The sequence below is a fragment of the Macaca nemestrina genome, chromosome 10 (assembly GCF_043159975.1).
Source record: "Macaca nemestrina isolate mMacNem1 chromosome 10, mMacNem.hap1, whole genome shotgun sequence".
NCBI lineage: Eukaryota > Metazoa > Chordata > Mammalia > Primates > Cercopithecidae > Macaca > Macaca nemestrina.
The window spans coordinates 16,456,293-16,480,550 of record NC_092134.1 but is presented as its reverse complement, the minus strand read 5'-3'; the positions used below and the strand labels follow the sequence as shown (position 1 = coordinate 16,480,550).

Sequence of the window (24,258 nt, the reverse complement as noted above, 5' to 3'; positions counted from 1 at the left end):
ACAGCCAATAACAGTGCCCTGAACTGATAGTCAGACACCATCTGACTGATAGAGACACCCTATATCCACAGTATTGGATCTGCCTGCAGAGACAAAAAGATATTGACGGAGGCTAAACCTATTCATGGGAAGTAGGTGGCCCTTGTTGCCTTGCTAAGGTGAAAGGTGGGACAGGGAGCAAGGGATCTAGAAAAGGGGATCTGGGAGACCCACAGATGTTTTATTCATTGAGTAAGTATTTGTTGAGTGCTACTCTGTACCAGACAGTGTCCTAGATGCTGAGGCAGAGGGGTGAACCAAGTAGACAGGATCCCTGTTTTCATGAATGGCATTTATATTCTACTGGGGGGACAAATCATAAATAAATAAGTAAACATGAACAAATAAGTGCTATGAAGAATATAACAGGTCAACATTATGGGGGGTCAGGAGAATGAGAAGAGAAGGCCTCTGGAAGGAAGTGACATTTGCCTTGCGGGACCAAGCCCTGCCACATTTAGAGGAGAAAGTATTCCAAGAGGAGGGCACAGCAAGTGCAAAGGCCCTGAGGCAGGGACGTGCTGACACATTAGAGGAACAGAAGGGCCACTGTGGGTGGACAGGAGTGGGAAAAGGGAGAATGGGAGGAAATGCAGTTGGAAACAGATGATGCTACATCAGGAAGAACCTGTAGGCTGTGGACAGAGCTCGGGTTTGATTCTGATTGCACTGGACAGCCATTGGAGGGTTTAAGACATATTTTCTGGCTTCCCCAATCAGGACTCTTAGTTTGACAATAGGATGAAATATAATACATTAAGAGTTTCAAAGAAGGCTGGGCATGGTGGCTCATGCCTGTAATCCCAGCCCTTTGGGGGGCCAAGGCAGGCGGATTCCTTGAGGTCAGAAGTTTGAGACCAGCCTGGCCAATGTGGTGAAACCCCATTTCTACTGAAAATACAAAAATTAGGCGGGCGTGGTGTCACATGCCTGTAAGCCTGTAATTTTAGCCGCTCTGTAGGCTGAGGCAGGAGAATCACTTGAACCCGGGAGGCAGAGTTTGCAGTGAGCCAAGATCGCACCACTGCATTCCAGCCTGGGTGACAGAGCAAGACTCCGTCTTAAAAAAAAAAGAAAAAAAAAAAAAGGTGTTTCAAAGAGGGATCACTGAGAGGCTACCCAGAGATACTGAGCAGATGGAATTATCTGCTTATAGCTACGAACAATGTCCTAAGGCTTCTTAGCAGATTCAAGGTATCACAGGGACTATTCATCCAAGTGTTCTGTTCCATCCAGGTTTGGAGTCTCTGGCAAGCTCCCCTGACTCTGCATCCCTCCGGAGACGAAGAGGAGGGGGAGGCGGCCTGTCCTCTCTGGGATCCAGTGGTCATATCCCCCTCAGGAGTCCCAAATGCCTACCTCCAGTGTCGTCAACATGGAGTTCTGAAGTCCATGTGGCTCTTCACAGTGAATCAGGTGACACGTCTCCAAGAGAATTTGCATCTTTATTACTACTTGATTAAATGTGAGAGCTGGAAGGAAGCTTTGGTTTGACCACTCCACCCCTCCCATGTAACACATGGGGAATCTGAAGCCACAAAGAGGATCCTGATGTGTTTGGGGTTGCACAGAGGTTCCTGATGTGTCTGGGGTCACACAGAGGTTACTGATGTGTCTGGGGTCACACACAGAGAGGTCACTGATGTGTCTAGGGTCACACAGAGGTTACTGATGTGTCTAGGGTCACACAGAGAGGTCACTGATGTGTCTAGGGTCACACAGAGAGGTCACTGATGTGTCTAGGGTCACACAGAGAGGTCACTGATGTGTCTAGGGTCACACAGAGAGGTCACTGATGTGTCTAGGGTCACACAGAGAGGTCACTGATGTGTCTAGGGTCACACAGAGGTTCCTGATGTGTCTGGGGTCACACAGAGGTTACTGATGTGTCTAGGGTCACACACAGAGAGGTCACTGATGTGTCTAGGGTCACACAGAGAGGTCACTGATGTGTCTAGGGTCACACAGAGAGGTCACTGATGTGTCTAGGGTGACAGAGAGGTTGCTGATGTGTCTGGGGTCACACAGAGAGGTCACTGATGGGTCTGGGGTCACACAGAGGTCACTGATGGGTCTGGGGTCACACAGAGAGGTCACTGATGTGTCTGGGGTCACACAGAGAGGTCACTGATGTGTCTGGGGTCACACACAAAGGTTACTGATGTGTCTAGGGTCACAAAGAGGTTACTGATGTGTCTAGGGTCACAAAGAGGTTACTGATGTGTCTAGGGTCACAAAGAGGTCACTGATGTGTCTAGGGTGACAGAGAGGTTCCTAATGTGTCTAGGGTCACACAGAGAGGTCACTGATGTGTCTAGGGTCACACAGAGGTTACTGATGTGTCTAGGGTGACAGAGAGGTCACTGATGTGTCTAGGGTCACACAGAAGTTACTGATGTGTCTGGGGTCACACAGAGAGGTCACTGATGTGTCTGGGGTCACACAGAGGTTACTGATGTGTCTAGGGTCGCACAGAGAGGTCACTGATGTGTCTGGGGTCACACAGAGGTCACTGATGTGTCTAGGGTGACAGAGAGGTCACTGATGTGTCTAGGGTCACACAGAGAGGTCACTGATGTGTCTAGGGTGACAGAGAGGTCACTGATGTGTCTAGGGTCACACAGAGGTTACTGATGTGTCTAGGGTGACAGAGAGGTCACTGATGTGTCTAGGGTCACACAGAGGTTACTGATGTGTCTAGGGTGACAGAGAGGTCACTGATGTGTCTAGGGTCACACAGAGGTTACTGATGTGTCTAGGGTGACAGAGAGGTCACTGATGTGTCTAGGGTCACACAGAAGTTACTGATGTGTCTGGGGTCACACAGAGAGGTCACTGATGTGTCTGGGGTCACACAGAGGTTACTGATGTGTCTAGGGTCACACACAGAGGTCACTGATGTGTCTAGGGTCTCACAGAAGTTACTGATGTGTCTAGGGTCACACAGAGGTCACTGATGTGTCTAGGGTGACAGAGAGGTCACTGATGTGTCTGGGGTCACACAGAGAGGTCACTGATGTGTCTGGGGTCACACAGAGGTTACTGATGTGTCTAGGGTCACACACAGAGGTCACTGATGTGTCTAGGGTCTCACAGAAGTTACTGATGTGTCTAGGGTCACACAGAGGTCACTGATGTGTCTAGGGTGACAGAGAGGTCACTGATGTGTCTGGGGTCTCACAGAAGTTACTGATGTGTCTAGGGTCACACAGAGGTCACTGATGTGTCTAGGGTCACACAGAGAGGTTCCTGATGTGTCTGGGGTCACACAGAGAGGTCACTGATGTGTCTGGGGTTGCACAGAGAGGTCACTGATATGTCTGGGGTCGCACAGAGAGGTTCCTGATGTGTCTAGGGTCGCATGTTAGCGGCAGCGTCCACCCAGAATCCATGTCTCCTGCTAGTCTGCTGCCCACTTCACTTCATTCGGCACCTCTTGGCTGCACAGTTCACTGCATTATCCTCTCACATGAGGACTTCCTTCACCTCTGAGTCTCATCGTCCTCCTCTGTGAAATGCGATGATAGCTTTCCTCATGGGATAGAATGTCACATTGAGGTTGGAATGGCATGAAAGATTGAAATACATGATGGAAAATGCCAGAGAGCACTAGGGGTCTAAGATATGACTAGTGCGGGTTTGAAGTTTACAATTACCTTGGCAATCTGACAGGCAGTGGGAGTGTTGGGAGACTCTGGCTCACCCATGTGTTGGGTTTTAGGTGTTAAGGAAGATGCAGAGACGCCACAGCAGCAACACGGATAACATTCCACCTGAAAGGTAGGCATTCCTGGTTCTGTTCCATCTGAGGGCTCTGGGCTTCGGGTGGTGAGGGGCAACCCGAAACTGGATTGAACAATGCCTCCCACTCAGTGTTAGTTGTTAGAGTCACAGTGATGGCCTCATACTAAACATTCAATGCATAATAGCTTGCTCTTTCTTTTATGCTAAATTTCAAAGCCTTGTATGACAGGTGAGCCATCTGACTCATTGTACCAATGAATGTACCTGTGGGATTTTAATTTATGGAGATGTCTTTGTCCATACAGGCTGCTATCACAAAAATGTCATAGAATGGGTGGTTTCAACAACAAATGTTTATCTCTCACAGTGCTGGAGGCTAGGAAGTCCAAGGTGAAAGCTCCAGCATGTTCAGTGTCTGCGAAAGGCCCACTTTCTGGTTCACTGATGGCCATTCTCTTGCTATGTCCTAATGTGGTGAAGGGAAGGGGATCTGTCTGGGTCTCCTTTTTAAGGGCACTAATCCCATTCGTGAAGAGCCCATCTCATCACCTAATCATTCCCAAAGGCCCACCTTCTAGTACTATCGCATTGCAGGTTAGGTTTCTTTTTTGAGAGAGGGTCTTGCTCTGTTATCTGTTACTGCACTGCTAGAGTGCAGTGGTGATCATGGCTCATTATAGCCTCCAAATCCTAGGCTCAAGCAATCCTCCTGCCTCAGTCTCCCGAGTAGCTGGGGCTACAGGCATGTGCCACCATACCTAGCTAATTTTTAAATTTCTTTTGGTAGAGATGGGGGTCTCACTAAGTTGTCCAGACTGGCCTCAAACTCCTGGGCTCAAACGATCTTCCTACCTTGACCTCTCAAAGCCCTGGGATTATAGATGTGAACCACTGTGCCTGGCGTGGGTTAACTTTCAACATAAGAATCTGCAGAGGACACAAACATTGAGATCATAGCTCTGAGAAACAACACGGAGAGGCTAATGACATTGAAAGATGAGATTTTTATTTCTTCCATTTCTCAAGAGGAGGGGCATACTGCTGCATGCAGGGCCGCCTGGGGAAGCACCAGCATCAGTCAGGGGGCAGAAAGGACCGAGGAAAAAGCATAGGTCACAGCCTTTATTTTGTTTTCTGGGGGAAAGAAAGACAAGTCAGGGGAAATAGTTTAGGACTGGCTAGTTTGAATCATGTTGGTGGGCTCTGGGGTATCAAGGTGGTCTCTTTTTTTTTTTTTTTTTTTTTGAGATAGGATCTCCCTCTGTTGCCCAGGCTAGAGTGCAATGGCAGGATCTCGGCTCACTGCAGCCTCGACCTCCCAGGCTCAAGTGATCCTCCTACCTCAACCTTCCAAGTAGCTGGGACTGAAGGCATGCACCACCATGCCCAGCTAATTTTTGTATTTGTAGAGACAGGTTTTTGTTATGTTTCCCAGGCTGGTCTCAAGCGACCTGCCCACCTTGGCCGCCCAAGGTTCTGCTTGCTGGGATTATAAGCACAAGCCACCACGCCTGTCCTCAAGGTGCTCTTTAGTTTAGTATCTGGCCCTGGATGATTTAGGACAGGATGCATTTGTAAAACTTAGATGAAGGAAGGGCCATGCAGTGACTCACGCCTGTAGTCCCAACACTTTGGGAGACCAAGGTGGGAGGATAACCTGAGTCCAGGAGTTAGAGACCAGCCTAGGTGACATGGGGAGATCCTGTCTCTACAAAAAAAAATTTTAAACTAGCCAGGCATGGTGGTGCATGTCTATAGTCTCAGCACTTTAGGAAGCCAAGGTGGGAGGATCGCTTGAGCCCAGAAGTTTGAGACCAGCCTGGGCAAAATAGGGAGACCCCATCTCTACAAAAAATAAAAACTAACCCAATATGGTGGCATGCATCTGTGGTCCTAGTTACTCAGGAGGCAGAGGTGGGAGGATTGCTTGAGCCTAGGAGGCGGAGGTTGCAGTGAGCTATGATTGCACCACTGCATTCCAGCCTGGGCAACAGAGTGAAACCCTGTCTCAAAAAAAAAAAAAAAAAAGTGAAATGAAGCAGTGGTTGGGGTTATGGGCTCTGGATCGCAAGGACATGTACATAACTTTGGCCATTCGTTTGGCCTTGTGATTAATAGGTAGGACCAGATAGAATCTAAAAAAAACAAAACAAAACAAAACAAAAGTTAAAATGCTCATGAGCTAGAATTTTTTTTTCTTTTTTTGAGACGAAGTCTCGCTCTGTCACCCAGGCTGGAGTGCAGTAGCGTGATCTCAGCTCACTGCAACCTCCTGGGTTCAAGCTACTCTCATGCCTCTGCCTCCTGAGTAGTTAGGAGTACAGGTGCGTGCCACCATGTTTGCCTAATTTTTTTTGTATTTTAGTAGAGATAGGGTTTCACCATGTTGGCCCGGCTGGTCTCAAACTCCTGAGCTTGGGCAATCCACCCACCTCAACTTCCCAAAGGGCTGGGATTATAGGCATGAGCCACTGCACCCAGCCTAGAATTTATATCTATTAAAACCCAAGAGGGAACACACCTGGGGGCCTGTTCTCAGGTTGGGACAGCCTCCAGCCCCAGAAGCCCCATGCTAGCACATGCATCCAAGAGGCAGGCAGCCAAGCCTTCCCTTCCTCACATCCCAGCGCTGGGACTGAGTTTTGTATGGTACCTGCCTGTTCTGCAGGGAAGAACACAGGGCTCAGCCAAACCCCAGCTCAGCCACTTCCCACCTGTGGTGACTTTGGTATGTGACTTCACCCCTAGGTCTCAGCTTCTCCATCCAAAAATGGCAGGTGACAGAACTCAAGAGTTGCTTATGGGACGGGTGCAGTGGCTCATGCCTGTAATCCCAGCACTTTGGGAGGCTGAGGCAGGTGGATCACCTGAGATCAGGAGTTCGAGACCAGCATGGCCAATGTGGTGAAACCCCATCCCTACTAAAAATACAAAAATTAACCAGGTATGGTGGCAGATGCCTGTAGTCCCAGCTACTCAGGAGGCTGAGGAAGGAGAACCACTTGAACCCTGGAGGTGGAGGCTGCAGTGAGCAGAGATCAAGCCACTACACTCCAGCCTGGGTGACAGAGCGAGACTCCATCTCAAAAAAAAAAAAAAAAAAAAAAAGAGTTGGTTATGGATGAAGGAGTGAGTGTGAAGATGCAGAAACAGCATCCAGCTTGTAAGAAGCCTGCGTGTTGGAACCTTTTCCGCCTCTAAAGACAACATTGCCATCTGCTCTCAAGTGAACCGTGAGATCTCTTGGGGGCAAAGACCACAGCAGGAAACTCAAACCGTGTATTGAGTGCTTATGCTGTGCCAACCGCAACATTACCCCAGTAAGAGCACCCATTTTACAGATGCAGAAGCTGAGGCTCAGAGAGGGGAAGGAAATTACCTAAAGTCACACAGCCAGGAAGTAGCAGGGCTGAGATCTGGGCCCCCATCCATGTGTCCCCCAGCACCTGTGCTTTGAGATAGCACATTTTGGCTGCCTACTGTCTGAGCAGAACCACTTCCCCTCCTGGGTTGCCTCAAGCTCTGGCGCTTAAGTGGTTAAGTTGGAAGCGCAGCCTCTGTCCCCCTAAGGAATACTCTTTCCCAGTTAGGCTGAAATCTCAGCTGGATGCAGGGGAGAGGCCCAGGGAAGGGAGGCCAGCTATAAAAAGCCCCTTGGTGGGTTGAGTCTTCCCTGGTTGTACTGGAGGCCCCTGAGCCCAGCGAACTCAGAGTGCTGGCAAGCTCAAGGGGGACGGGATGGCTTTCTAGGGCCCCTTGGGTGGCCACGGAGAGAGAGTGGCCTCCTCATGAGCCAACGTGGGTACCTGCCAGGACTCTTGCTTTCTGAGCTGAGCTCTTTGAAGTGCAGAAAAAGCTCAAGTCCCCTTGAGGATCATAGCCATGGTGTTTGCTGTTGTTGTCATTATTAATATTATCATTATTATGATCCAGAGCCCAGTGGAGGAGGAGCGCATATTTCCTGGGCTTTTGGAGCCAGCAGGGATGGAGCTTGGTGGGGGAGGGAATCCAATCGTGAGTTCCCTCCATTGCACCAGATTTTTTTTTTTTTTTTTTTTTTTGAGATAGAGTCTCACTGTGTTGCCCAGGCTGGAGTGCAGTGGCACAATCTCAGCTTGCTGCAACCTCTGCCTCCCAGGTTCAAGTGATTCTCCTGCCGAAGCCTCCTGAGTAACTGGGATTACAGGTGCGCACCCCATGCCTGGCTAATTTTTGTATTTTTAGTAGAGAGGAGTTTTTGCCATATTGGCCAGGCTGGTCTCAAACTCCTGGCCTCAAGTGGTTCACCCACCTCATCCTCCCAAAGTGCTGGGATTACAGGTGTGAGCCACCACACCCAGCCTGCTTCAAACTCCTGACCTCAAGTGATCTGCCCACCTTGGCCTCCCAAAGTGCTGGGATTATAGGCATGAGCCACCAGGCCTGGCCTCACTGGGTTTTTAGTAACATACCTGTAGGCCCAGTTTGTGCAGCCAGGGGAACGACCGTGTCCCCCTGCTGTGTGTCACAGGTGTTCTGCAAGATGTTAAATGGCTTTTCATGGGTAAAAAAAATTCAAATAAGTTTGGGGAACACTGGGCTTAAGCAAAGTCCATTTTTTCACTTGCAGGCCTTCTCAGAGCCTTTAGTATGCCTGTTCATGCATTCCTTCAAACACTTTTTATTGAGCATGTTCCGAGTGCCAGGTGCATTGTACAGGGTGGTAAAGATACAGTGGGGAGCAAGGTTATGGTCTTTGACCCTGTGGAGTGGAGCTCTGTCCAAAGCTATGGTTCGCAGCACTGATCACACATTAGAATCACTGTAACGGGGGGCGGTGGGGAATGGTGGCTCATGCTTGTAATCCCAGCACTTTGGGAGGCCAAGGCAGGTGGATCACTTGAGCACAGGAGTTCAAGACCAGCCTGGCCAAAATGGTGAAAACCCATCTCTACAAAAAAATACAAAAATTAGTCAAGCGTAGTGGCACACACCTGTGATCCCAGCTACTCGGGAGGCTGAGGCATGAGAATCACTTGAGCCCAGGAGGCAGAGGTTGCAGTGAGCGGAGATTGCGCCACTGCACTCCAGCCTGGGTGACAGAGGGAGACCCTGCTCAAAAAAAAAAAAAAAAAAAAAAAACAAGAATCCCTGAGGGGACTCTGAGTAACTTCAGATGCTGGGAGCCACCCACAAAGATTTTGATTCAGTTGGTCTCCAGTGGGGTCGGGGCACCTGTCTTTTTCAAAAGTTCCCCCAAGTGATTGGCCAGGGTTGAGAGCCACAGGTCTTGAGGGAAAGATGAGGGATAAAATGACAGCTGTGATCAATCCTGTGCAGGTGACGTGAGGGTGCAGTGAGGACAAGGAGCAGGGGACTGTCACTGTCTGGGGGGGAGGGAAGCCTCAATCCAGGAAGGGAGATTTTAGCTGAAATGTGACAGATGAGCGTGCATTACCTAGTTGGGATGGGGTGCGGGTAGGGGAGACATCCCGGTGAAGGTGACAGCCTGTATTAGAAAGCCCTTGAACGGCGAGAAAGGGGCACATGATAAGATTGGAGTTTGGGGCCAAATAATCCAGGGTGCCTGGTGACTTCATCTCTCTGAGCCTCAGTTTCTTTGTCAGTAAAGAACATGATAGTTGGGAATGATATTTGTACATCTAGAGGGTTCCTCTGAGACCATGGGAAGGAACACAGAATGGGAAGCCCTGGGAGGGCTTTTAGTGGGATTGTGAAATAATCAAATACAGCCGGCCCTCCATATTCATGGGGGGGTTGGTTCCAAGACCCCATGGATACGAGAATATGCAGCTGCTCAAGTCCCTTGTATAAAATGGCTAGGACAGTCAGCCCTTTGTATCTGTGGGTTTTGGTCCACAACCCAAGGTTGGTTGAATCCTTAAATATGGATGCCGGACTGTACGTGTTTTATTATTATTTATTTACTTACTTATTTATTGAGAAAGCATCTCACTCTGTCACCCAGGCTGGAGTGCAGTGGCGTGATCTTAACTCACTGCAACCTCTACCTCCTGGGCTCAAGCCGCCCTCCCACCTCAGCCTCCCCACTAGCTGGGACTATGGGTGCGTGCCACCATGCCTGGCTAATTTTTTAATTTTTTATAGAGACAGGTTCTTCCTATGTTGCTCAGGCTGGTCTTGAACTCCTGGGCTCAAGGGATCTGCCCATCTTGGCCTCTCAAAGTGCTGGGATTATAGGCGTGAGCCACCATAGCTGGTCTTTTATATATTTTAAAACATATTTCCTGGAGCCAGTAGCAATGGCACATGCCTATAATTCCAGCTACTCAGGAGGCTGAGGTGGGAGGATCACTTGAGCCCAGGAGTTGGAGGCTGTAGTGAACTATGATCGCACTACTCCAGCCGGGCAGCAGAGTGAGACTCCTGTCTCTCCCTGTGTATAATGGTCTCGTATAATAGATGATATGAGATTAAGTGTGAAAACAGTGGAAAATTTCCACCAGAGCCTCCGTCCTGCTGCCATTTTGGACTGAGTGACATCTGACATACATTTATTAAGCACCTACTGTGTGCCTTGGGTTGTGGGGTCCAGAGAATGAATGAAGCCCAGCCCATTTTCAGTAAGCTCATGGTATATCTGGAGTCTCTTAGTGGTCTGTGGAGGTGCCTGCAGGGTGAGAGAAGGAGGGAGTGGCTCTTTGTCCTCCCTACTCCCCAACACATGCACGTCGAGCACATCAGCTCCGCTTGCATCTGTGGTGTGGACTGAGTTTGCAATGCAGTGATTCCACTTGAAAAGAGGATGAACCCTCGTCTGGGCACAGTGGCTCCTGCCTGTAATCCCAGCACTTTGGGAGACTGAGGCGGGCAGATCACCTGAGGTCAGGAGTTTGATACCAGCCTGGCCAACATGGTAAAACCCTATCTCTACTAAAAATACAAAAATTACACAGGCATGATGGTGAGTGCCTGTAGTCCCAGCTACTTGGGAGGCTGAGGCAGGAGAATCGCTTGAACCGGGGAGGCGGAGGTTGCAGTGAGCCAAGATCGCGCCACTGCACTCCAGCCTGGGTGGCAGAGCGGGACTCTGTCTCAAAAGGAAAAAAGAAAGAAAAGAGGATGAACCCAAGAATAGAAAGGTGGTATCTAGAACTTGGTGTTCGTGGGAAACGGCACCCAATACTGGGCTCTCCATTCCTGCAGGCCTAACTCCGGGCTCTCTGCTCTGCCAGCAGTGGCTCTGCAGGAGCCACAGAATCCTTTGCCTGATTCCAACCCAAGAGGCCCTTGCTTGGAACTAGAGAAAGCAATTTGGCCTCGCAGGTCTTCCATAGGAATTAGAGATAACAGTTGCCACGTATTGAGAACCTATTATTGCAAAACGTATTTTAAATTTAACGCCCCCACCCCCAGGAATTCTATTCAGGAATAGAGGCCCATTGTTCAGGTAAGAAAGCTGAGTGCAGAGGTGTAAGGCCCCTAGAACAGGTGGAGCTGGAGCTTGAATGTGGGCCTCCCAGCTAAGTCTTCTTCGCATTACTCTCTGCCGCCCACCCAATGTCAGCTGTGACCAAGGCTGGCCCCTCTGGGGAACTGGGGGACATTGAACTTGAAGACTGCAGAGCCAGGGGTCCTTGGGATCCCGAGGTAATTCTAGAATCATAGAATTCTGTGCACCCTTTTCAACGAAATGTGCTGGTTACTAAAATGGGCTCTAGAGAGAGTCAGCCTGGGTTCGAATCTCCCCTGCTCCATCCCTTACCAGCTCTGTGACTCTGGACAAGTTACTTTCTCTCTCTGAGCCTCCATTTCTTTATCCGTAAAGTGGGAATATCAGTAGGACCTAATTCCAGGGTTGATGGGAGGATTTAGTAAGTTAATCAATGCAAAACACTCAGAAGACTATCTGACACATAGTAGGTTTCAATAAAGGTTATGACCTATTGTTATTAATATTATTTGTATTAGTTCCTAGGACTGCCGTAACAAAGTACCGTACCCCGAGGGGAGGGGCTTAAACAACAGAAATTTCTTTTAACAAATTCTGGAGGCTGGAAGGCTGAGATCAGGGTATCAGCAGGGTTGGTTCCTTCTGAGGCCTCTCTCCTTGGCTTGTGGACGGCCGTCTTCTCCCTGGGTGTTTACATGGTCTACTGTCTGTACCTGTCTGTGTCCTAATCTCTTCCTCTTTTTTTTTTTTTCCTTTTGAGACAGTCTCTCTGTCGCCCAGGCTGGAGTGCAGTGGTGAGGCCTTGACTCACTGCAGCCTCAACCTCCTGGGCTCAAGTGATCCTCCCACCTCAGCCTCCTGAGTAGCTGGGACTACAGGCGTGTACCACCATGCCTGGCTAATTTATCTCTATTTCTTGTAAAGATGGGGTCTCCCTATGTTGCCCAGGCTGGTTTTGAACAACTGGGCTCAAGTGATCCCACCTCTGACTCCCAAAGTGCAGGGATTACAGGCATGAGCCACTGCATCAGCCCTAACCTCTTCTTATAGGGACAGCAGTCACACTGGATTGGGACCCACTCCAATGACTTCGTTTTAACTTCATTGCCTCGTACAGACCCTATCTTTAAACAGGGTCACATTCTGAGGTCCTGGGAGGAAGGACCTCATGTGAATTTGAGGAGGGACACAGCTCAACCCATAACATAATTGATATTATTGGTTCCCATCCTCCTCTGGAGTAAGGTCTTTTCCATCTGCCTGACTTCCTGGGGTTTTTCTCCCCTTGTCACCCAGAAACCGCAGCCAGACGCTCAGCTCTGAGGCGAGTGTGGATGAAGGCGGCGTCTTTGAGAGTCTGAAGGCAGAGGCGGCCTCCCCACCAGCGCTCTTCTCGGGCTTATCAGGAAGCCTCCCCACCAGCTCGTTCCCCTCCAGCCTGGTGCTGGGCTCCTCCGCTGGCGGTGGGGACGTGTTCATCCAGATGCCCGCATCCAGGGAGGAAGGAGGGGGCCGGGGCGAGGGGGGTGCCTACCACCACCGCCAGCCCCACCACCACTTCCACCACGGCGGCCACCGCGGGGGCTCCCTGCTGCAGCACGTGGGTGGGGAGCACCGGGGGCACTCGGAGGAGGGAGGTGACGAGCAGCCTGGGACGCCTGCCCCTGCCCTGTCCGAGCTGAAGGCTGTGATCTGCTGGCTCCAGAAAGGACTCCCCTTCATCCTGATCCTCCTGGCCAAACTGTGCTTCCAGCATAAGCTCGGTGAGTTCTGGGGGCATGGGTGTCCTGGCCATGGGCTTCAACACGCGGGCTGCCTGCAGCCTGTGGGGTGGGGGCTCCTCCTCTGAAGCCCAGGGAGAGACAGTAGAGACCAACATGGGCTTCAGAGTGTGGGATTCTGAGTCAGACCTGGGTTCAAATCCTGGCTGACTAGCTGTGTGACTTTGGGCAAGTCACTTGGCTTCTCTGAGCCTATTTCCTCATCTGTCTAGTGGGAGTTATGATAGAAACTTCCTTGCTAGTTGGCTAGTGTGAAGGAGTCCTGTGTAATAACTCAAACTGCTGGAGTCTGCACCCTAGCTCTGTCCCCTCCTAGCTGTGTGATGCTAGGTGCATTATTTAACCTCTCTGTGCCTCAGTTTCATCATCTGTAAAGTGGGGGTATGATTTTATATTCTTCATGGGATAACAGTGATGTTAAATTTGAGTTAATGTGTATAAAACACATTATTATATATATAAGCTAGAGTGCAGTGGTGCAGGTCTCAGCTCACTGCAGCCTTCGCTCACTGCAACTTTTGCCTCCCAAGTTCAAGCGATCCTCCCACCTCAGCCTCCTGAGTAGCTGGGACTACAGGCATGTGCTACCACGCCCAGCTACATGTAAAATTTTTTGTAGAGTCAAAGTCTTACTATATCCGCCTCCCAAAGTGCTGGGATTACAGGTACAAGCCACTGCCCCAGCCTACTATATTTATTATTCACACACATTGAAATATTTAACATAGAGGCTGGCATACAGCAAATGATGAATAAATACTACCTACTGTTATTATTAGGAAATAATATAATGATTCATAAAGTGCTCAGCCTCCTATCTAACACATAGTCAACAGTCAGTAATTGGCCTCTAGTATACTGTTTTTCGTTTGTTTGTTTTGACATGGAATTTTGCTCTTATTGCCTTGGCTGGAGTGCAATGGTGCAACCTCTACTCACTGCAACCTCTGCCTCCCAGGTTCAAGCAATTCTCCTGCCTCAGCCTCCCAAGTGGCTGGGATTACAGGCAACAGCCACCACGCCTAGCTAATTTTTGTATTTTTTAGTAGGGACAGGGTTTCACCATGTTGGCCAGGTCTCGAACTCCTGACCTCAGGTGTTCTGTCCGCTTCAGCCTCCCAAAGTGCTGGGATTATAGGCGTGAGCCACTGTGCCTGGCCTAGTGTACCGTTATTGTTATCATTAATGTTACTTACTGTTTTTTTGTTTGTTTGTTTTTGTTTTTGAGATGGAGTCTCACTCTGTCACCAGGCTGGAGTACAGTGGCGTGATCTCAGCTCACTGCAAACCTCCGCCCTCTGAGTTTATGCGATTCTCAGCCCTAACCTCAAGTGATCCACCTGCCTTGGCCTCTCAAAGTGCTGGGATTACGGGCGTGAACCACCACACCCGGCTTACTTATTAGATCATGGTGTTGCTGTGCCCCGGCCGGCTTATAGGCTGTTGTTTTAGTACTGCAGTAGGAGTGATGGTAAGAATTATCTTGTGGGCTACTATTTTCCATGAGAAAATATCAGGCAGGTGCAGTGGCTCGTACCTATAATCCTAACACTTTGCGAGGCCAAGGCGGGAGGATTGCTTGAGGCCAGGAGTTCAAGACCAGCCTGGGAAACATAGTGAGACCCTATCTCTACTAAAAAAAAAAAAAAAAAGAAAAAGAGAGAGAGAAAGCCTCGAGAGGAGCTGAGACCATTCTTTATTTCTTATTTTCTTCTCTCTGGGATTCCTCCACCTTCCTTGCTGGGGTGCTGTCCTATCAGCCCCACCCTTTCTATTCCTAGAAGTGAAAGCTGGCATGTTCCCCATTACCCTGAATTCTGGCATCACAGCTAAGATTTGTTTCGTGAGTGTGGTCGTTTTCTTTTTCACTTGGCAGGTTTTTTTTTTTTTTTTTTTTTTTTTTTTGTATTTTAATCACAGAGAAGAGCACCAAAAAGGATTATGGGGCTACTCATTCTTATTTTATGTGCTTATAGTGAAGAAATACCGCTTCTACAAAGTAGATCTGGAAAAATAGCTGGAGTGCACATACCTATTAAAAGAGTAAGTGAGGCCAGGCACAGTGGCTCACGCCTGTAATCCCAGCACATTGGGAGGCTGAGTTGGGCAGATCACTTGAGGTCAGGAGTTTGAGCCCAGCCTGGCCAACATGGTGAAACCCCATCTCTACTAAAAATACAAAAATTAGCTGGGTGTGGTGGCAGGCACCTGTAATCCCAGCTACTCGGGAGGCTGAGGCACAAGAATCACTTGAAACCGGGAGGTGGAGGCTGCAGTGAGCTGAGATTGCACCACTGCACTCCAGCCTGGACAACAGAGTGTGACAGTGTCAGATAGATAGATAGATAGATAGATAGATAGATAGATAGATAGATAGATAGATAGGGCGAGCATCAGGTGAAAGAGGAATCCTGTCTGCAAATAACAAAAAGCAGGACTCAAAAATCATTATTCCAAGAGAATTCCAAGATTGTAGCTTGGCAAACAGTGGCCAATTACATGACTGGTGGAAGAAAATTCAATTCCGTTATGCCATCTGCCTGGGTCATGTTTGTCTGTTAGCTGGGATTTTTTTTTTTCTCATTGAACATTAAACTTGAATTCCTTATGGGTGCTGTGAGTTCTTTCTTTCTTTCTTTTTTTTTTTTTTTTTTTTTTTAGTAGAGACGGGGTTTCACCGTGGTCTCGATCTCCTGACCTTGTGATCCGCCCGCCTCGGCCTCCCAAAGTGCTGGGATTACAGGCGTGAGCCACCGCGCCCGGCCCTTTTTTTTTTTTTTTTTTTTAAGTCAGAGTCTTGCTCTGTTGCCCAGGCTGGAGTACAGTGGTGTGATCTCGACTCGCTGCAGCCTCCTCATCCTGGGTTCAAGCAATTCTTGTGCCTCAGCCTCCTGAGTAGCTGTGACTACAGGTGTGTCCACCACGTCCAGCTAATTTTTGTAGTTTTAGTAGAGATGTGATTTCACCATGTTGGCCAGGCTGGTCTCAAACTCCTGATCTCAAGTGATCTGGCTACCTCGGCCTCCCAAAGTGCTGGGATTACAAGCGTGAGCCACTGTGCCCAGCTGTGAGGTTTTTCAATGTATGCTTTTATCACAAATTCTATCTGATTCTATCAGATTCTTTTTGAAAGTAGAAATAATAAGAGGCATCATTTACTAACTGCTAGGGATTATGATCTAGAAGCTTTATCCCTCCATGAGGTGTAAGTAATGTTATTGCTGTGTCCATTTTTACAGATGAGGAAACTGGGGCTCAGAGAGGTGCAGTGACTTGCCCAAGCTCACACAGAGAGGGAGTGGCAGAGCTGGGAATTGAACCTGGCCCTTACCAGACTGCACAGCCCATCCCCTTAGCCAGTGCTATAAAGTATCCCCACAGGGACCTAAATCCTGTGCCTAAGTCAGAATGACTCAGAATTCCCAGAGATTTAGATGGCAGCCCAAATCCCCCAGAAGTGGGATTTTTTTTTTTTTTTTTTTTTTTTTTTTTTTTTGAGACGGAGTCTCGCTCTGTCACCCAGGCTGGAGTGCAGTGGCGCAATCTCGGCTCACTGCAAGCTCCGCCTCCCGGGTTCACGCCATTCTCCGGCCTCAGCCTCCCGAGTAGCTGGGACTACAGGCGCCCGCCACTGCGCCCGGCTAATTTTTTTCTATTTTTAGTAGAGACGGGGTTTCACCATGGTCTCGATCTCCTGACCTTGTGATCCGCCCGCCTCGGCCTTCCAAAGTGCTGGGATTACAGGCGTGAGCCACCGCGCCCGGCCATAGAAGTGGGATTTTTAAAAAAATTTTTCTCTCTCTTCTGTCAACTCCAAGGGGCCCACGGATGTGTCTTTTCCCTCATGTTGCTCAGCACCCGGGCTAGGCCTGATGAGTCTAAGTGGGTGACGTCAGGCCCTTCTCTGTCCCACAGGCATCGCTGTGTGCATTGGGATGGCTAGCACCTTCGCCTATGCCAACTCCACGCTCCGAGAACAGGTCTCTCTGAAGGTGAGTCACCTGCCAACCTAGTCTCCTGTGGCTGCTGCAACAAATAGCCACAAGCCAGGCGCAATCTTCCCGCTAAGTCTCCAAAGTCCATTGTATCATTCTCATGCCTTTGTGTCCTCATAGCTTAGCTCCCACATATCAGTGAGAACATACGATGTTTGGTTTTCCATTCCTGAGTTGCTTCACTTAGAATAATAGTTTCCAGTCTCATCCAGGTCACTGCAAATGCTGTTAATTCATTCCTTTTTATGGCTGTGTAGTATTCCATCATATATGTGTACATATATGTGTGTGTATATATATATACATACACATATATGATGGAATATATATATACACACACACATACACATACCACAATTTCTTTATGTACTTGTTGATTGATGGGCATTTGGGTTGGTTCCAAGATTTTGCCATTGTGAATTGTGCTGCTATAAACATGCGTGTGCAAGTATTTTTTTTGAATAATGATTTCTTTTCCTCTGGGTAGATGCCTAACAGCAGGATTGCTGGATCAAATGGTTGCTCTACTTTTAGTTCTTTAAAGAATCTCCACACTGTTTTCCATAGTGGTTGTACTAGTTTACATTCCCACCAGCAGTGTACAAGTGTTCCCTGTCCACCGCATTTACACTAGCATTTATTGTTTTTTTGATTTTTTGATTACGGCCATTCTTGCAGGAGTGAGGTGGTATCACATTGTGGTTTTGATTTGCATTTCCTTGATCATGAGTGACGTTGAGCATTTTTTCACATTTTTGTTGGCCATTTGTGTATCTTCTTTTGAGAATTGTCTCTTCATGTCCTTAGCCCACTTTTTGATAGGATTGTCTGTTTTTTTCTTACTGATTTGAGTTCATTGTAGATTCTGGATAATGTCCCTTGACAGATGTACAGATTGTGAAGATTTTTCTCCCACTCTGTGGGTCATCTGTTTACTCTGCTGACTGTTCCTTTTGCCGTGCAAAAGCTCTTTAGTTTAATTAGGTCCCAGCTATTTATCTTTGTCTTTATTGCATTTCCTTTTGGGTTCTTAGTCATGAAATCCTTGCCTAAGCCAATGTCTAGAAGGGTTTTTCTAATGTTATCTTCTAGAATTTTTATAGTTTCAGGTCCTAGGTTTAAATCCTTAATCCATCTTGAGTTGATTTTTGTATAAGGTGAGAGATGAGGATCCAGTTTCATTCTCCTCATGTGGCTAGCCAATGATCCCAGCACCATTTGTCGAAAAGGGTGTCCTTTCCCCACTTTATGTTTCTGTTATGTTCAGTTAGCTGTAAGTATTTAGGTTTATTTCCGGGTTCTCTATTCTGTTCCATTCATCTATGTCCCTATTTTTGTACCAGTACCACACTGTTTTGGTTACTATGGCCTTATAGTATAGTTTGAAATTAGGGAGTGTGATGCCTCCAGATTTGTTCTTTTTGCTTAGTCTTACTTCAGTTATGTGGGCTCTTTTTTGGTTCCACATGAATTTTAGAATTGTTTTTTTCTAATTCTGTGAAGAATGATGGTAGTATTTTGATGAGGATTGTATTGAATTTGTAGATTGCTTTTGGCAGTATGGTCATTTTCACAATATTTATTCTACCAATTCATGAGCATGGGATATGTTTCCATTTGTTCGTGTCATCTGTGATTTCTTTCAGCAATGTTTTGTAGTTGTCCTTGTAGATGTTTTTTGACTCCTTGGTTAGGTATATTCCTAAGTTTTGTTTTGTTTTGTTTTGTTTTGTTTTTTGCAGCTATTGTATAAGGGATTGAGTTCTTGATTTGATTCTCCACTTGGTTGCTGTTGGTATATATAAAAGAGCTACTGATTTGTGTACATTAATCTCGTACCTGGAAATTTTGTTTTATATTGGCTGGGTTCATCACAGATGGCTTTTATTACACTAAGGTATGTCCCTTGTATGCCGATTTTGCTGAGAGTTTTAATTGCAAAGGGATGCTGGATTTTGTCTAATGCTTTTTCTGCATCTATTGAAATGATCAGGTGATTTTTGTTTTTAATTCTGTTTATGTGGTGTATCACATTTATTGACTTGCGCATGTTAAACCATCCCTGCATCCCTGGTATGAAACCCACTTGATCATGGTGGATTATCTTTTTGGTAATTTGTTGGATTCAGTTAGGAAGTATTTTGTTAAGGATTTTAGCATCTATGTTCATCAAGGATATCCATCTGTAGTTTTCTTTTTTGGTTATGTCCTTTCCTGGTTTTGGTATTAGGGTGATGCTGGCCTCATAGAATGAGTTAGGGAGGGTTCCTTCTTTCTCTATCTTGTGGAATAATGTTAAAAAGATTGGTACTAATTCTTCTTTGAATGTCTAGTAGAATTCTGCTGTGAATCTGTCTGGTCCTGGACATTTTTTTGTTGGTAATTTTTAAATTACCATTTCAATCTCACTGCTTGTTATTGGTCTGTTTAGGGTATCTGATTCTTCCTGATTTAAGCTAGAAGGGTTGTATTTTTCCAGGAATTTATCCATCTCTTCTAGGTTTTCTAGTTTATGTGCATAAAGGTGTTCATAGTAGCCTTGATTGACCTTTTATATTTCAGTGGTGTCAGTTGAAATATCTTCTGTTTTGTTTCTTAGTGAGGTCATTGGATTTTCTCTCTTCTTTTCTTGGTTAATCTTGTCAATGGTCTATCAGTTTATCTTTTCAAAGAACCAGCTTTTTGTTTCATTTATCTCTTGAATTTTTTTTTGTTGTTGTTTCAATTTCATTTAGTTCTGCTCTGATCTTGGTTATTTCCTTTATTCTGCTGGGTTTGGGTCTGGTTTCTTCTTGTTTCTCTAGTTCCTTGCGGTGTGATTTTAGAGTGTCAGTTTGTGCTCTTTCAGTGTTTTCGATGTAGGCATTTAGGGCTATGAACTTTCCTCTTAGCACCGCCTTTGCTGTATCCCAGAGGTTTTGATAGGTTGTGTCATTATTGTCATTCAGTTTGAAGAATTTTTAAATTTCCATCTTGATTTCGTTTTTGACCCAATGCTCATTCAGGAGCAGGTTATTTAATTTCCGTGTATTTGCATGGTTTTGAAGGTTCCTTTTGGAGTTGATTTCCAGTTTTATTCCGCTGTGGTCTGAGAGAGTACTTGATATAATTTCAATTTTCTTAAATTTATTGAGGCTCATTTTGTGACCTATCATGTAGTCTATCTTGGAGAAAGTTCCATGCGCTGTTGAATAGAATGTGTATTCTGCAGTTGTCAGATGAAATGTTCTGTATATATCTTAAATCCATTTGTTCCAAGGTATAGTTTAAATCCATTGTTTCTTTGTTGACTTTCTGTCTTGATGATCTGTCTAGTGCTGCCAGTAGAGTACTGAAGTCCCCCACTATTATTGTGTTGCTGTCTGTCTCATTTCTTAGGTCTATTAGTAATTGTTTTCTAAATTTGGGAGCTCCAGTGTTAGGTGCATATATATTTAGAAATATGACATTTTCCTGTTGGACAAGGCCTTCTACCATTATATAATGTCCCTCTTTGTCTCTTTTAACCACTGTTGCTTTAAAGTTTGTTTTGTCTGATATAAGAATAGCTACCCCTGCTTGCTTTTGGTGTCCATTTGCATGAAATGCCTCTTTCCACCCCTTTAAGTTTATGTGAGTCCTTATGTGTTAGGTGAGTCTCCTGAAGGCAGCAGATGATTGGTTGGTGAGTTCTTATCTATTCTGTGGTTCTGTGTCTTTTAAGTGGAGCATTTAGGCCACTTACATTCAATGTTAGTATTGAAATGTGAGGTACCATTGCATTCATCATGCTCTTTGTTGCCTGTGTACTTTGGGTTTTTTCATTTTTTGTTTTCGCTTTTTAACTTGTATTTTTGTTTTATGGTCCTGTGTGATTTATGCTTTAAAGAGGTTCTGTTTTGATGTGTTTCCAGGATTTGTTTCAAGATTTAGAGCTCCTTTTAGCAGTTCTTATAGTGGTGACTTGGTAATGGTGAATTCTCGGTAATGGTGAATTCTCTCAGCATTTGTTTGTCTGAAAAATACTGTATCTTTCCTTCATATGTGATTGTTAGTTTCACTGGATACAAAATTCTTGGCTAATCATTGTTTTGTTTGAGGAGGCTGAAGATAGGGCCCCAATCCCTTCTGGCTTGTAGGGTTTCTGCTGAGAAATCTGCTGTTAATCTGACAGGTTTTCCTTTATAGGTTAGCTGGTGCTTCTGTCTCACAGCTGTTAAGACTCTTTCCTTTGTTTTAACTTTGAATAACCTGATGACAGTGTGCCTAGGCAAAGACCTTTTTGCGATGAATTTCCCAGGTGTTCTTTGTGCTTCTTGTATTTGGATGTCTAGGTCTCTAGCAAGGCCTGGGAAGTTTTCCTTGATTATTCCCCCAAATATGTTTTCCAAGTTTTCAGACTTCTTTTCTTCTTCAGGAACACTGATTATTCTTAAGTTTTGTCATTTAACATAATCCCAGACTTCTTGGAGGCTTTGTTCATATTTTCTTATTCTTTTTTCTTTGTCTTTGTTCGATTGGGTTAATTCAAAGACCTTGTCTTCGAACTCTGAATTTCTTTCTTCTACTTGTTCAAGTCTATTGCTAAGACTTTCCAGAGTATTTCACATTTCTAAAAGTGTGTCCAAAGTTTCCTGAATTTTTTATTGTTTTTTCTTTAAGCTATCTATTTCCTTGAGTATTTCTCCCTTTACTTCTTGTATCATATTTTGGATTTCATTGCATTGGGCTTTGCCTTTCTCTGGTCCCTCCCTGATTAGCTTAATAACTAACCTCCTGAATTCTTTTTCAGGTAAATCAGGGATTTCTTCTTGGTTTAGATCCATTGCTGGTGAACTAGCGTGATTTTTGAGGGGTGTGAAGAGCCTTGTTTTGTCATATTACCAGGGTTGGTTTTCTGGTTCCTTCTCATTTGGGTAGGCTCTGTCAGACGGAAGGTCTAGGGCTGAAGGCTGTTGTTCAGATTCTTTTGTCCCACGGGGTGTTCCTTTGTTATATTCTCCCCCTTTTCCTATGGATGTGGCTTCCTGTGAGCCAAACTGCAGTGATTGTTGTCTGTCTTCTGGGTCTAGCCACCCAGTGAGTCTACCTGGCTCCAGGCTGGTACCGGGGGTTGTCTGCACAGAGTCCTGTGATGTGAACTGTCTATGGGCCTCTCAGCCGTGGATACCGGTGCCTGTTCCCGTGGAGGTGGTGGAGGGTACAATGGACTCCATGAGGGTTCTTAGCTTTGGTGGTTTAATGTGCTATTTTTGTGCTGGTTGGCCTCCTGCCAGGAGGTGGCGCTTTCCAGAGATCATCAGCTGCGGTAATGTAGAGAGGAACCAGCAGGGCCCTAGAACTCCCAAGTTCATTTGCCCATTGTCTTCCGCTACCAGGGAAGTCCTACGTAGGGAAGGACCTGGTGGGGGTGAGGCTAGGCGTGTCTGACCTCAGACTCTTCCTTGGGCGGGTCTTGCTATGGGGGAAGTAGGTGACATTCCCAGCTCACTGGAGTTGTGTACCACGGAGCCACGGAGGATTATGGCTGCTTCTGCTGAGTCATGCAGGTTGTCAGGGAAGTGGGGGAAAGCTGGCAGTCACAGGCCTCACCCAGCTCCCATGCAAAATGAAGGGCCGGTCTCACTCCCACCGTGCTCACCGCAACAGCCCCCAGACCGTTTTCAGGTGGAGAGCGATAGGGGCTTGAAAACCCGCCCCAGGCTGTCCACTTCCCAGCTGCTAAATAAGAGGGTTCAGTTCTTCCCCTGCTGTGGAGTCTGCACGCTGGATTTGCACCCTCCCCTGAGTTCTGGCCAGGAGGCTTCTTACCCTGTTCAAATTATTTCAGCGTTCAGCTAGAGATTTGCTTCTCCCTGTGGAGTTTTAGCCCCTGCTCCTACCCATTGGATCTCCGTGGTGCCAGGCAGGAAAGGACTGCTGGAGGACCCAGCGAGCTCCCAGGGCCTTGCTGTTGCTTCCTTTACCCCTGTATTTTGCTCGGCTCTCCAAATTGACTCAGCGCCAGATAAAGTCGGAAACTTCTCCCGCAAATAGACCTTCAGCTTGCCTGGTGAGGGTGAGTGTTCGGGGGAGGAGGGTCTCCCTTTCCCATTTCCGCAGTTGGGGCACTCACAGTTTTGGGGGTCTCTCCTGGGTCCTGCAGGAGCGGTCCGCTTCCTTCAGAGAGTCTGTGGGTCCTCTCGGGATTGCTGGTTTGTCCTTGCAGTCAATCTGGTGCTAAAATTCACAGTGCGAGCTGCCACCCGCTGCTCTGTCTGGAGCTGCAATCTAGTCCTGCCTCCCATCCGCCATGATCTCACCAAAACCTCTTCTTTTATTTTATAATTTTTAGAGACAGAGTCTTGCCCTGTCCCCCAGGCTGGAGTGCAGTGGCATGACCATAGCTTATTGCAGCTTCCAACTCCCAGGCTCAAGTGATCCTCCGACCTCAGCCTCCTAGGGAGGCCATTCTTCTGCTTGTCACCCCTGGGTAGATCCCTGAATGTTCCTTCCTTCTCCCCTCCAACAGCAGCATCTCCTTCACATCCCCCTGGCCGAGTCCCTTTACGCCACAGACATTCAGCTCATTAGCTCACTTTTTTTTTTTTTTTTTTTGAGACGGAGTCTTGCTCTGTCGCCCAAGCTGGAGTGCAGTGGCGCGATCCTGGCTCACTGCAAGCTCCGCCTCCTGGGTTCACGCCATTCTCCTGCCCCAGCCTCCCGAGTAGCTGGGACTACAGGCGCCCGCCACTGCGCCCGGCTCATTTTTTGTATTTTTAGTAGAGACGGGGTTTCACCGTGGTCTCGATCTCCTGACCTTGTGATCCGCCCGCCTCGGCCTCCCAAAGTGCTGGGATTACAGGCGTGAGCCACCGCGCCCGGCCCATTAGCTCACTTTCATTTTTTGTTTGTTTCTTTTTGAGACGGAATCTTGCTCTGTTGCCCAGGCTGGAGTGCAGTGGCATGATCTCGGCACACTGCAACCTCTGCCTCCCAGGTTCAAGCAATTCCCCTGCCTCAGTCTTCCCAGTAGCTGGGATTACAGACACACACCACCATGCCCAGCTAATTTTGTATTTTTAGTAGAGATGGGGTTTTGCCATGTTGGCCAGGCTGGTCTCAAACTCCTGACCTCAGGTAATCTGCATGCCTCGGCCTCCAAAAGTGCTGGGATTACAGGCGTGAGCCACCACACCTGGCCCCATTAGGTTACTTTCATTCCACCTTCATGCTTATGGCCATACCTCTTACGCTGCTGGGTGGACATAGAGCTTCACCGCCATCCTCCTGCATGTCCTCTGTGTCTGCTGAGCCCATTGCTCAT

General features: G+C 47.2%; 1 protein-coding gene across 4 annotated transcripts in view; it reads left to right on the top strand.

Annotated features, from left to right (window-relative positions):
* The window catches only part of LOC105495201 (ring finger protein, transmembrane 2), a 108,438-nt gene that overhangs the window by 904 nt on the left and 83,276 nt on the right, over positions 1 to 24,258 (top strand). For all 4 annotated transcript variants that reach the window (XR_011608794.1, XM_011764496.3, XM_011764507.3 and 1 more), the window contains exons 2-5: positions 1,276 to 1,455; positions 3,761 to 3,819; positions 12,494 to 12,960; positions 16,894 to 16,970. Coding sequence is in view for 3 of the 4 variants with exons in the window: in XM_011764496.3 (XP_011762798.1) it covers positions 1,432 to 1,455; positions 3,761 to 3,819; positions 12,494 to 12,960; positions 16,894 to 16,970 (627 nt within the window). In the remaining variant the exon portion in view is untranslated. The remainder of the gene's footprint in view (positions 1 to 1,275; positions 1,456 to 3,760; positions 3,820 to 12,493; positions 12,961 to 16,893; positions 16,971 to 24,258) is intronic.